Genomic DNA, 15,206 nt, shown 5'->3' on the forward strand with positions numbered 1-15,206 from the left:
ATTGCCCTAATGATGGTAGAGGGATATCTATTAGACGATATACTTGTTCCTCTATTTTAAAAAGTAGATATAAAATTATCTCCCTTATTTCTTTCGCTCCAAACGACGTCATTTACCTGCGTTTAGAACGCTCTAAACTCGACTTCCTAGAGCGAGCTTGCATATTTCTAATATCTCCGCTGCACAGGCTCCGTACTCGACTCTCGAGCGCGGAATTGAGAAACGCTTAAATTTTGTTGAGCAAGCCGCTGCGTGCGCTCGATACTCGACTCTCCGGCATGCAATTGCGATACGTATTCTCTTCGAATTACCAGACTATTTTCAGTTTCTGATGAAGATCCTCCGTCACTGCGTGTTTTTGATACCCACGCATGGGAACTATTTCTAGGAAGTTGAGATCTAGATCTTTTGGGTATTTTAAAATTAAAAAAAAAAACACTTTCTTGACTTTGACTACTCTCCAGTATCCAAGTGACACCTGTGTCGCTTATTATTATTACGGGGCACATCGACAGGCACAATTTTATTTCTAGGCAGGCTGGAATAATAGGTAGGAATAGTAGGTAAATATCTTGGAAAGAGAAGTGTTAACATATGTGTAGATATTTTTTTACTGAAATTATTACTCAAATAGATTAATGAATATTCTGGAACAATTATTGAAATCAGTAATCCTATAAAATAATAATACATACGTATATATTTGTATTAAGACTGCAGTACTTCGAATAAATAATAATAATCCTACACTTTTTTCATGCTCTTAAAATTTTAATTCATTTCGAAAATGAAATATCATGATATGAAATGCCCACATAAGGAATATCCCAACTGCAATAGCAATCAATTTGACAGTTAGTATGCTATAAACTTTTGCCCTCGAGCAGCGACCATGAGACATTTTCAAAATTTTAAACTTGTGATATCTTTCGAATGGAGTTTCCAAATTGAATAATTCAAATAGTTATATAATGGTATTGAAACACACTTAAATATGAAACCATTTCTTTTGACATTATTTTGTTCAATAAACATTAGTTTTCGTAGCACACGCGATTTAAGAAAGTTTTTTGGAAATTTTTTCACACCTTGGTTTACATTATTGGAGTTTTAGTATTGATCCCTAACTTTTTTGATGCTCACTACAGATAGTGTAGCTTCTCAATAGTGAAAGAATTTTTTAAACCGGTCTAGTAGTTTCGGAGCCTATTCAATGCAAACAAGCAAACAAACCGAAAATCATTATATGATACATATATAATAATATATAATTTATCTATTTTTCTCAATAGCACATAATAAAAATCCAATCATATATACAAGGTACGTTCTAAAGTAAACAGGAAAATCAGAATAAATGGTTTTTTTCAGCAAAAACAATTTATTTTATTCAAAATAGTCTCCTTCTGCTTCAATACAGCTTTTTGCACGGTCCAGAAGCATATCGAAGGCCTATAAATGGCCTCTACGTCTGCATAACGCATTCCTTTCACGCGCAAATGCGTTTTTCCGAAAAGGAAGAAGTCCCACGGCGCCATATCAGGTGAATACGAGGAGTGGTTAATGGTTAAAATGTAATTTTTGGTCAAATAATCGGTCGCAAGCGTCGATCGGTGAGACGGCGTTTTTGGTCGTCAGTTAATTTGAGCGGAACGAACCGTGCACACACCTTTCGTAAGCCCAAACGTTCGCACAGTGATTCGCCTGGATCATTGTAGGCGGACAAAAGTCAATGTAAACAATCAAATAATTGACAGTACTCTGATTATAACAACCCTTGATATGTCACAATTTTAAGTAAGAATTGTGCAAAATATTCTAATACGGTTAACTACAACAAGTTTAATCGAAGTGATACGCTGTTATCATTTTTATGTTTTCAATTTAAATAAAAAATACAATATAAATAGTGATTTAACAAGGTTTGGAGAGGAAAACACGACTGTTAATGAAATGGAATATAATTTAGAAGGTATGTATGTATATTTTATGCAATTTAATACTTGGTTTGCGTTTAGTTAATACGTTGTACGGGGTTTTGAAAATTCATATAAAAATGTTTGTGTTCTTTTTATTTTCAAGTTTTAAACGTATGCAACTTTTTTTATCCACATATATCCAAGCTAATGTTTGAATATTGTATAACGGCAACCTTAAGCTATACAATGACCTTTGATCGAGTACCCCATCTTTCCCCCATAATTTTTAATTATTTTTTTTTTCAGATTGAGTTTGCTCTATTTCAAAAATGGAGTTATTTGAAGAATGGCGAAAATGTAAAATAGAACGAAATTCCCGATTAGTTAATTATGTTTGCACAAAATTTAGTGCTACAGATGTAACGCCTGATACACAGAAGAAGATAAAGTTAAAAATTTCGAGTGTTTCGTCAAAATTTTCGAAAAAATGGACTGAAACAAATATGATGATTGAACGTTTTTTAAACAAAAATGGCAGTTGGTTAGAAGGAGCAGATTTACAATTTTACCTACAAATGGAACATCCCTGCCCTACCTCATCAACTGGAAGCAATCGACCTGAAGGTAGACCAAAAAAAAATTTTGAAGAGTCGTCTTTTAAAACGAAAAAACCAAGGGTCGAAGACTTACTCGAATCGCGAAGTGCCATCGAGTTGACAGGAGCCGCGGAAGTAGCAAATCGCTTTGAGGGTAATAGAAGCATAGCTACTTCGATTAAAGTTTGAAATCTACAGAAAAAAGAAGTATGGTAATACCACATGCGAAGGCAGGCAATTGGCAAGTGATGAGGCATTAGCTTATTATGTGGATTCTAAGTGCACAAGTTACTCCTGTAAACAGACGCGTAAATGGTCATTGAAGGCGGGACATAAAGTTTTTCTATCCTATTTTAGTTTACGTAAGTCTAAAAATTTGTGTTACCCTGCAGATGAGCATATCTTGGTAACAGAAACGCGCGCCGAAATTATACTTCAACGCATTTTGGATAAAACCGCTAAACGTTTAATTGAAGCGCAATGTGAAGTTTTTAAAGCAAATATATCTTCTAAGTCGTCATTCACACTAATCAGCAAATGGGGATGTGACGGAAGCTCCGGCCATAGCGCTTATAAACAGAAATTTGAGAACTGCGATGCTACTGATGAGTATATGTTTGTTTTTGCTATTGTCCCATTGAGATTGAGTGACGATGCCAGCCAAAATATTTTATGGCAAAATCCGCGGCCTTCGTCCACACTCTATTGTCGCCCAATTAAGCTTATTTTTTATAAAGGAAACAACTGATTTTACTATATCAGAAACTAACAAGGTTTTGGAAGAAGTATCTCAATTTCTTCCAACACTTTGTGATAATCGCGGTTCTCAAATTTTGGTAAAACGTAATATAGATTTACTACATATGCTTTTAATAACATCCGATCCGGTAATCAACTAACTCAGAGAAGTTCCTAGAAAGAGAACAGATAAATTACCGGAGGAAGTTCTAAATTTAATTGTCCCGCCTTCAATACCATCAAAAGTACCACGTCAGGTAACATGTGACCATGACGATAAAGATTATCTAGTATCTGATTCAGATGAATCTAACAGTGATGATGAGTCATTCAATGAGTAATGATATAGTATATAATATTAAACATTTTGTTGTTGTGTGTTATTGTTATTTTTATATTACTGTTATTATTAGGTCTGTTGGTAAAAATTCCCTTACTAATCATCGCGTTTTTCAATAGTTGTAATGTAATGGACTTATGTATTAGTACGTATTTTATACATCCAAGTAAATGTTATTGTATGTTTTGAAATTTAAAAAAATAATTAAATATATTTCTTACACAATTTTTTGTTTTCTATTCGTAAATCTAAAAAAAATATATTAATTTTTCAATGAAACTTAAAATCATTAATCAACACGACCAAAACAATTAAATTTCAAACTAAAATATTTTTGTCCCCCTAGCTTGTATTAAACGACACACTGTGGTTCGGTCAAAATGCGAAAAATCGATGTCCAATTACATTTCCATAAATTTCAGTGATGATTTCGGCTGATTTTTGATGAATTCACGCACAGTTTCGATGGAATTTCCGGTGATCACGGATTTTGATTGGTCCACATGTTGAACGTCATTTATGTCCTCACGACCACTGTGAAAACGTTGAAACCACTCGTGCACCCTGCTACGGGATAGGCATTAAACTTGTTTTATCAAAACAAACAAACAAAAACAAAATTTAGTGTTGACTCTTTATTCGAAGCTCATTTTCGCACCGATAACACATACTGACACTTAAAGTGCAATAACTTCACTTCCAATCAATGAAATGTCATGAAATTCTCACTGAACAATCGATAAAGCCCACCAGAGCCGCTCTTCCTTACTTGTTATTTATTTAATTATTCATTTTTGTATTTAAAGTTCTAATTTTTTTAATAAGTTTTGGTATTTGTGGAATATCATTAAAATGATTTTAAGTACCTTAATTTTAATTAATGAAATCATATAGATTCCAGATCTTTTTTTTTTTTACTTTTTATTAATTGTGAAATGGTAATTGCGCATGAGAGTTATGATCATGATTTTTTTTTTTTTGGGATGTGAGAGTTCCCTGATATGTCTGAAAGGACGTCTATATTTGCGCAAATCACAATGTAAGTTTTAATTTACTAATTTATAAAACGAATTTAAGGTACTTTAATACAATTTTTAATTATTTTAATTTTAATTACCTTACTTTTAGTAAAACTGTCTTTGTCAGGGAAAATGGGAGTTTATTCTTACCAAACATTTTTTCTTTGTATCATTCTTTAATTCGTAAAAAAAATTCTTTTTATATATATTTCAAAAATACTAATTTCCTGTAAATAATACGTAAATATGTTAATTAAATACTTCCATAAAAAGCAGGTTGCAACTCTTAAGCCAATGTAGGAATAGCACCTGTGAATGGGAAACAAGGATAACTACAATTGTAGTCATCCATTAACAATAAGATAAGTACAATTCGACCAGTGACAGATATCAAGTATAGTTATTTCGTGTGTTTCTTTAGTAATTGGCGTACTGAATGTTAAGCTGAATCTGCATAACACTATAGAGATACAGAATCTATCTATCCTATACATTTTGCAATTGACCTCTAATGTCAGTTCTTTTTGACATTTGTGTAGTAAACACTTGCGAAATACACGTAAATAAACAATGGTACGCTACACTGTTCAGAACGCAGGTTATTGGTGACTTTATTTGACCAATAATCGTTCGGTGACTTTGGCACAACGTGAAGTTCGTCGCAAATTTCCTGGCCGTCCGACGCCTACTGCTGAAACACTGCGACGTTTAGCCGTTCGCTTCGCACGCAAATGGGTATCAGTCGACGGTGTTTACAACGAATTTTGGTACAAGATTTGAAGATGTTTCCATACAAAGTCCAGACGGTGCATGAGCTGTTTTCTGTAACATACGCTCAAACCATCTTTAATCACCACCAAGAGGAAGATTATTTTTCATCAAAAATAATCATGAGTGACGAGATCCATTTCCATCTCAGCGGGTACGTAATTAAGCAATATTTACGCTTCGGGGCACTGGAAATCCGCGTGTAACCCACGAAGAACCATTGCACCCGCTCGAAGTCACTGTATGGTGTGCTGTTTTGGCTGGAGGAGTCATCGGACCTTTTTTCTTCGAAGACTGCGCGGGCCAAACGGTTATTGTGAGTGGTGTGCGCTACAGAGCAATGATCAACGATTTCTTTTTGCCACAATTTGATGAATTGGGATTGGAAAACATGGTGTTCCAACAAGATGGTGCAACGGCACACACTGCATTTCCCGGGCGCCTAATCTCCCGTTTTGGCGATTTGCACTGTCCAGCAAGATCGCCTGATTAGACCGTTTTTGTCGCTTTTGAAGTCGCGGGTTTATATCAACAAGTCTCAGACTCTTGCAGCTCTTAAAGACAATATCCGTCAAGAATTTGAGGACCTATCGCTGGAAGTTTTGGCCAAAGTGATGGAAAATGCCATAAAAAGAGCTCAAATGACAATAAACTGTGGCGGCGGCCATTTACATGATATATTCTAGACTTGATGTAAAAAAAATTTAAAAGATCAAATAAATGTAATTCACAAGCAGAATCAGTTTTTCATTTTTTAAAATAATTACAGCCAAAAAACATCGGAGGGTTAGAAGACTCATGTTATCAATGGGTTTTGATTCCCTCAACAGCGCGCTTGAGTATAAGCGACCTTTGATTTTTGTTAGTCAAAGTGCGTCACCAAAACCAGCGTGACCGAAACTCCTGCACATTTACACAATTTATATTTAATATTAACACACCCTCACAAATCTATGAAATGAGTAAAAAGCCAATCCATTGTGTCTTTTGTTTGTTTTTATTTTAGTAGTACCGTTATATGGGGAGTGCACGGGGTTAACTTCCGATTTCATCCATTTTCACACTGGAATTCTAATAATATTCATACTGAGCAAATTTTGTTTGGGCTACGCCCTCTATTTCACATGTTTTTGTCCACAGGTGCACCTTGCTACTGCGAGCCCCTGTGCCAATTTAGAGTTTTATATCTAAAATGAGCCTCAGTTATGGCACATTAGAGGTTTTTTTTAATGGTTTTTTGTGGACATGGCAGCACCGATTACGCCCAGGTACGAACTCTTATTTGTTTTTTTTTTTTTTTACTGAGGAACGCACATGCCAAGTTTCATCAAGATATCAACATTTTTACTCAAGTTACTGCTTGCACGGACGAACGGAGGCACTGACAGATAGTCACCCGTTTTTTAACTCGTCACGTCATCGTGATCATTTATATATGTATATAACCCTATATCCATCTCGATTGGTAATTAGCATTAGATGGGGGTCAATATTTATTGAAGCTTTTCATTGTGTTTTCCACACAACCAAAAATAACAATAAACTGATTGGAAACTAGTTATGTAGTGTAGACTTAGCTTAGTTTATGTTAAATACATTATTGAATATATTTATTTTATTACTTTTAGAATCAGTCGATCTGTTGGTTCATATTCGGACTCTGAAGAGGACTTCAAAGATATTCGAATGAATGGATGCTCCAACTCGGATTCAAATATTGCGAAGCCCTCTAAACATATGTAAAAGTTTCTGTCTACAATTATCAGGAGTATACGTGAATTATCAGGAAATAAAATGCAATTTATTGCACACTCTTTTATGTTATAACACTGTATACTTACATATGTATTACATAGTCTTGAAATATGCATATACAGTATCGGACAAAACATTTGCAACTGAAATATAATAATGAAAATACTGTCGATTGCACAGAAAATAATTGCCGGAGACTTACTATTTTAATTTTGTTTTAAATATTGGAAGTTAATTAAGGTAAACAAAGCAAATTTAATAATATTTTTCAGTTTACTTGATTAATATATGTATATAAAAAATTGATATAACATCTATATTCAATAAGACAAACAATTGCAACTCAAAGAAAACTGTTCACTATTTTTAATAAAAAAAAGAAAAACTTAGTATTTTGTAGAAAACTCGTTATTCTCAATAACACCTTTGCATCGCAGTGGCATTGAAGCTATGAGGTTATCCATTATGCTTTGGGGTATATTTCTGCCTACAGGGCCTTTTGAAATAACTGATCAGTATTTGGCACATTACTGCGATCAATTCTTTTTTTTTATAATTTCCCATAAATTTTGTAGCCTGGAGACTGTGGAGGCCACTCCATTACATCCACTTTATTCCTCTGTAACCACGATGTTAGGACCTATGCCATATGCTTCGGGTCATCGCCCCGGTGGAAGACCCACTTAAGCGGCATTACGGTTTCCATAATGTTTCTGTAAACGTACCGATCCATGCTACCATTGATACGATGAAGCGGCCCCAAACTAGAAGCAGAAAAGCATCCTCAGACCATAACATACCAACTGTTTTTAGACAATAGAAATTTTTTAGATGCTTGCTTCGTGGGCATTGAACGAAACTCACGCCATCACTTCCTACCAAATTAAATTTGGACTCATCACTAAAAAGAACAGTTTCCCACTCGCTTATTGGCCATTCTAGATGATTTTTAGCGAACACAATCGTTTTAGTTGGTTACGTTTGGTAATAAGCGGTTTCTTCGTTGGTCGGTAACTGTGTAAATTTAGGCTATGAGCGACCGTTCTTGTGTAGATTGGTAGCCCAAGCTCCTTTGCCAATTGCGGAGCGCTTTAAAATGTTTATTTTTTTTTACCTCTCTTACAATTGAGATGTCAGTTTTTTCATCAGTTTTCCTTGATCGGTTTCCACGACGCACTACTTCGACAATTTTATTCCTAATAAAGTTCGAAATTATTCGTGAGATTGATGACTTGAAAATTCTGTACTTTATAGAAATTTCTTTTTGAGAAGTTCCGTTATTATAATCGTGCTCGGACTGCCACACCGAATTTATTTAGAGCCATTGCTTTTTTGGAAAAAAAAAATTTTAATTAAAAATGTGTTACAGAACAGAAATTGTGCTCAGTAAATGTTCTAATTAATTCAAACTCAATACCGTTAGAAAAAGAAACGAGCAAAGGAGAAAATAAAAGAACGAAACAGAGTTGCAATTGTTTTGTCGTGACGGATTGTCATATATTTGAAATTGCTTTCAAATATAACCGCCAAAATAAAAAAAGATCGCGATAAACATTACAAAATATGTAACTTCAATGCTGTAAATTTTAAAACTAGAAACAAAAAGAAATTTGAAGGAAAAATGGCATTGTAAGACAAAAAAGCTAGAACTTCGCTCTAGTTGCAAATGTTTTGTCCGATATTATATCTATAATTAATTTCTAAATATCTTTTAGCTTGTAAACACAATTGTTTCTATGAAATTTTATACGCATAGTAACCATGAAAATTGATTCAGAATCCAGAAGGAAATCAATAAGAATGTAATTTTTAATGTAAGAGAAAAGTTATGAATAATATCAATAGTTTAACACTTCGATGGTTTGGTTTGGTTGTTACACTTTTTTCATAATAAATGGAACCATTTGTGCTTTAAAAAAGAGGGATAACATTATCGAATTTTACAGTTAACTGTAATTTTAAAAGTGTAAATAGCAGGCCTCCTGATTTGTTTAAATGATTTAAGTCTCCCCCCAGTCTATCCGGGAAAAACCACATCCCATGACACCACACTCATACATCACCACACAACACAACCTGTACACCAACCCACTCACCAAAAATAATGAACAACGGGATAGCAGATATAAATCGTTCTCCTCAAGTCGCACATCAACATATATTTTATACTTTCTATTCGACATAAATCCAGTGGTTTGTATTCCCCATAAAATTGTTCATGGTCCTTCGAGCCATTCCGAATGGCAGTATTGGTTTCGTCCAAGATTATAAAACTTTAAAACCGTGGTGACAAAATTTTAAAAGGACGATACAAACCACAAATTAAAACAAAACAAAAACCAGTGCAGTGCGGTTGAAGTAGCGAACAAAAACAATATGTCCATACACATATGACAAGCTAAAAACCAAACAAAAAATTTAAGAATACAGACATAATATAAAAACCCAAATTCGAAATAAAAGAAAGTGCAGTGCGCCACACAAAAAATTTAACACATTCGTACATACGTATGAAATTACATCGAAAATCAAAATACACAGTAACACAGATCCAACAAACAAAAAAAATAACGCACAAACCGGTTGCGAAACCAGCAAGAACAATAAGCAGGATTGCATATATCAAAATATCAACTAAAATACGAAAAGAGAAACAAACATAGGTACTTTTCTATACATAATTTAAATATATATATATATATATATTGTTAATATGCAGGTATGCTTCCATACCAAATATATTAGCAAAGTGCATACGGAAGCTACCTGCATATTAACAATTCCGTTTCGCGCTCTCCTTCTATTGCAAAAATTTTGAAGCGTACCTTATGCTTACATACGGCATAAAATCTGTCACTCTCGATATACCCAACGTTGGGTAATATTAAACTATTAAATATTTTACTAAAAACGATGCTAAATTAATTTTTAATTAAAACACAAACATATAAAAGGCTCGGGTAGACAAAAATTATTAATTTCAAAAATATACATTCAAGCATACGTATTCTATGTATATTTACATATATTAAAACATACATATACATCGTTTCAAAGTCCATATTGGCAAAAATCCGGCAAAAGCCCTTGTTCTCAAGGATTGCATACAAAAAGGAATTGATATCTCTTACGGATTCTCAATTGCTTAGAACGTAAGCACACAAACAATTCGTGCGTACTTGTGTAAATAGCGCATTGATCTCTTCAACGAGTTCTTAATTGCACAAAACAAACATATGTACATATACGCATGTATATCAGTGATGCCCAAACGCACACTACCAAACTGTGTGCTTGTGTTGGAGTATGAGAGAGCTTGTTGCTACACCCAAAAAAAATACAAAACTTTAGTATTAATTAATATAAAAAAAATTTGAAAGTGATTCGACAACTTTTACAACTTTAACAAAATTGTGAAATTAATGAAATTCCTTATTAATTTTTTATCTATTACAAAAATAAAGACAATTCACGTGTCAAAAAGAAATTAAAATTCAAAAAATTTTAAATATTGAATTTATGTTGAAGTTTTCACCTAAACGGCTGTATCAAAAAACTAAAAATCAATATTTTCATGGTTTTGAACCAACTTATCTAAATCTAGTTCGGAGCCGCAAAATTTTATACGAAGTAAGTCTTCAGGGTGCCGATCGTTAATTTTATTTCTAGTATTAATTTCAAAGTGGAAAACGAAACTTCGCAACAATAAGTAGTTCCAAACATTGAAAAGAATTTCCACATTTCGTTCTTTAATTTCGGATAAAAGTTGTCGTTCAGATTTTTCCAAAACTGTTGCCCAGTTTCACGAGACAACAATAAATCACGTTGCATCTTTTCTAATTCGGATTTTAAATCTAAACTCACCCCAGAAGTATTACACCCAGTCGTTATGAATTTCAATAATATGCTTAATTTTATAAAAGTCATGAAATCGGTTATGAAAATTAGTCTGCAATATATCAAGGATTGGTTGATATTCTTGCAGCCTTGCATGGTTAGAATATTTTTCCACAATAAAGCGTGTTCTTCTTAGCTCTTCAGCGCGCACATACAAAATACATGCGTAGCAGTCAACAGTCGTTGACCAAATGCACATTAATTTTCCACAATGTATAGAGAGCGCTTGACTAATACGTGTGAGCGAATCTGTGAGAGAGCAATAAAGTCGGCCGCCCGCGGGCTAGGTAAAGCGCTTCACTGATGTATATACAAGTCCATGTATTAGGGTGTATCTAAATACAAACATTCGGAAAACAAATATTTTAATAAATAATAAACGCGCTTTTTTTTAATAGTAATTAACAATTTAAACATATATTCAAATAAAATATATACAATATATGGTTAATAACGACACAAATCAAAACATACCTGCAGGGGTTACATGCTCAAAACACGTTGTAAAATTTATTTTACAAAGTATTAAGATACTGCACAAGTTTTACCTCGGTTGATTCACAAAAACTCTGAATCATTATTTGAAATAAAAAAACCAAAGTCTTTAATGTTTTTGGTCTCGCGGCTCATGACACCATAGTAAATGATTCAGAACTACTTGAAAATTTTAAATCCTCGTATTACACAATATACAAAAACTGCTTAGACCAGTATGAAGAAACAAACGATTTGATCAATTAAAACTAATAAAAGAAATTGCACCTACTCCGAGAGTTCCGGGACTTGTTTACATCAATCATCCACAACTATAAAAAGGAAAAAAAAGTATCACCTCCGATACAAAACAAAATGACGATAATTTCAATTCGGCTTGGGAAGCTCTAAAAGCAAGATACAAAAACGAAAGAATACTGATCGACAAACAAGTAACGACAATAATGAACTTTCCAAAAACAAAGAAAGAAACAAGTAAAGAATTAATAAAACTAGAATGCACTGTTATTGTTGTCGGTTCTATCGACACAAAATTTCTCCACAGACAGCTGGGACCCGATTTCACATTACCACAAAAATCGTTACTTTTATGGGAGCAATCACTCTCATCTCGAAAGAAGTGCTCACCGTGGCAACAGATGAAAGATTTTATGACTACCCAATATGAAATAGAGTAGAGGAAAAAATAGTCAGAACAAAAAAAAAACAACACTGCCAAAATCGAAGCTTAAAGAGACCCAAAGCCAGAAGCACTAAAAATTTAAACAAAAGTTTCTACAAAACACAATCGTTCACATCCGAACAAAAAAACAATATACGATATGCGAACTATGCACAAGAGAACATAAACTGATGTCTTGCGAAAAGTTTAAAAAACTAAAAATTAATGAAAGAAACAATTTTGTGAAACTAAAAACAATATGTCCAAATTACCTGTCACATGCAAAAAGAAGGTTTGATTGCAAAAGCAAATCCTGAAAACCGAAATTCTAAAAATTGAGAAGAGACATAAAAAGTTTAAACGCTGCGCAGCGAAACACAAAGTAGACTATTTACAGGACCAATTACCACCATGTCAACTCAAGTTGAGGAACCGCAAACAAATACCATAATTCACATTATTTCGAGAGATAGGGAAACTTCCCCCTATATTAAATAAAGCTGTAGAATGTCCGTATTGTGAGAAATTCTCTTAATCCACAACTACTCGATGAAATAATGATCGCTACGTCGTAAGACTACCACTCAAGCCATCGATTTCCAACCCTCCACGATTTTGCAGCAAAAACAAAATCAGCTTCCCCCCGACAACCTTATATAAAAATACAAATACATGTAACTTTTCAACCCAGCAGAATGGCTTTCGCAAATAATACAAAAAACCAGCCTAAAAAATCGCAAGCTATGCGTGCTACTAAGTGACAAATTAGTGCATACGCACTTAATCATAAAATATAACAAAATTGGTGGTAGAGGTTTAAATATTCAAAACTAAATAAATCTCAAAAGGAAGTTAAGGCGTTACCATATCCCCAATGCGATACAGTGACGCACATACAAAAAGCAAAGGTCGCTCTCATCGCATCTATACAAAGCATCAAATTTATTATGAAGAATTATCTACTCTACGAATCGAAGCCGTTCTCCATTCACGGCCACTCTCTCGTAAAATCCCTTAAATTTCATAGTCCTAACTCCAGAGCTAAGAAGTACCCATTCTGGCCACATCTGAGCCTGGAGTTACTATCCGTTGTATCCGAAAATACGGAAAATGAAATAAAAAAAATTGTCATACCAAACCAATAAAATTTTTAAATAATGCTAATGAAATGAATAAAAGCAAACCACGCACACAGTTGTTAGCTGTAATAATGAGTTTTCAAAAAAGCATAAGCAAATAAACACGCAAAACATATTAAAATACATATTCAAATACACGTGGTATGTTTCAAACCAAAAGCCGATATGAGTATATTACAACTCTATCATTAAATCATCATCGGCTATTCCACCAACATACCACCAATATTACTTTGCAAAATATTCGCCTAGGGAGCCCAGGATGTTTAAATGAGTTAAGCCCCCAACTATATCCGGGAAAAACTGGCACAACCTAAAAAACCATTCAATAGTTTAACACTTCGTAGGTTTTTGATATCGTTATTATTGGAGCTGCTTTATATACAGTTACGGGCTATAAAATATAATCAAAGGGTTTGTTTTGAAATAATAGTACAATTCTTTTTTTTTTGTATTTTTTGTTTTTTTAATATAGGTACCACATTTTTTGCATAATAGCAAATGGAACCATGCGTACTTTAAAAAAGGGGAAGGGATAACATTGTCGAATTTTACAATTAACTGTAATTTAAAAATTTGTTTAAATGAGTTAAGTCTCCCCCAGTCTATCCGGGAAAAACTGGCGCACCCTAAGAAAACACTGCGCATTATACCACATCCGATGACACCACACCTGTACACCAACCCACTCAACAAAAAGGATGGACAACAGGATAGCAGATACAAATCGTTATCCACTAGCTGCACATCAACATCCATTTTATACTTTCTATTCGACACTGCGCGGCACTTGCGTCGATCGATATCGTTCCGCCCGCGCGGATTTGCAGCGATTCAACACAATTCGACGGGATAGATTATTTCGCAAAATATTGTTCTGTAAACAAAGGACAACTTTAGGTAAATTATACATTTTATCATAACCTAAACTTTTTCATTTTAAACAGCTAAATTCAGTGGTTTGTATTCTCCGATAAATTGGGTCTTTAATTATTCATGCTTAGTGACAAAATAATAGAATCTCTTCGTCTTCTTAATTGGCGTAGACACCACTTAAGCGATTTAGCCGAGTTAACAACAGCGCGCCAGTCGTTTCTTCTTTTCTCTACGTGGCGCCAATTGGATATTCCAAGCGAAGCCAGGTCCTTCTCCACTTGATCATTCCAACGGAGTGGAGGTCTGCCTCTTCCTCTGCTTCCCCCGGCGGGTACTGCACCGAATACTTTCAGAGCTGAATTGTTTTCGTCCATTCGGGCAACATGAGCTAGCCAGCGTAGCCGCTGTCTTTTAATTCGCTGAACTATGTCAATGTCGTCATATATCTCATACAGCTCATCGTTCCATCGAATGCGATATTCAGACCATAAATCTTTCGCAGAACTTTTCTCTCGAAAACTCGCAACGTCGACTCATCAGTTGTTGTCATCAATAGAATCAATAACGAAATAATTTTATAAACAGAAAATATTGTATTTAATAAACGTAATAAGTAATTATATTAGCTTAATTAGATCTGTGGAATGTATATGTATGTATTAATTATGTATGTATGGATAAAGCATTGTTTAAAAGTTTCCCCATATAGATATAACATTTTGTTTGTTTACATAAATCTTATAGCGGGATTCTGTAAACAGTCTCTAGTCTCTATTTGAGACATTTTGAGGCAAAGTCTCAATTTGAGACTAGTTACTATTCACTAAACAGTCTCTAGCGTTAGTCTCAAAATATTGCCTCAAATTTGAGACCTGGTAGTTAGCAGGTCACAAAACTAAAAAGAGCTCTTGCCTGCCATTTTGAATATACTAAATAGAGATCATCATAGATATCAATCGATGGTCGTATTATTATATTTTGTAAACAACTCAAACACAAAAAA

At 34.0% G+C, this 15,206-nt stretch overlaps 1 protein-coding gene across 5 annotated transcripts in view; it reads left to right on the plus strand.

Moving 5' to 3' along the window:
- Positions 1-15,206, plus strand: part of LOC105225265 (UV radiation resistance-associated gene protein) — an 81,126-nt gene that overhangs the window by 12,893 nt on the left and 53,027 nt on the right. For 2 of the 5 annotated variants that reach the window (XR_007421905.1, XR_007421904.1), the window contains exon 5: positions 13,803-14,504. Coding sequence is in view for 2 of the 5 variants with exons in the window: in XM_011203658.4 (XP_011201960.2) it covers positions 7,009-7,123 (115 nt within the window). In the remaining 3 variants the exon portion in view is untranslated. Of the gene's footprint in view, positions 1-2,225; positions 3,873-7,008; positions 8,994-13,802; positions 14,505-15,206 lie in introns of those variants that run through there. The other 3 variants (XR_007421906.1, XM_049450221.1, XM_011203658.4) reach the window with 3 other exon arrangements.

This window comes from Bactrocera dorsalis, chromosome 1, assembly GCF_023373825.1.
Source record: "Bactrocera dorsalis isolate Fly_Bdor chromosome 1, ASM2337382v1, whole genome shotgun sequence".
Classification (NCBI taxonomy): domain Eukaryota; kingdom Metazoa; phylum Arthropoda; class Insecta; order Diptera; family Tephritidae; genus Bactrocera; species Bactrocera dorsalis.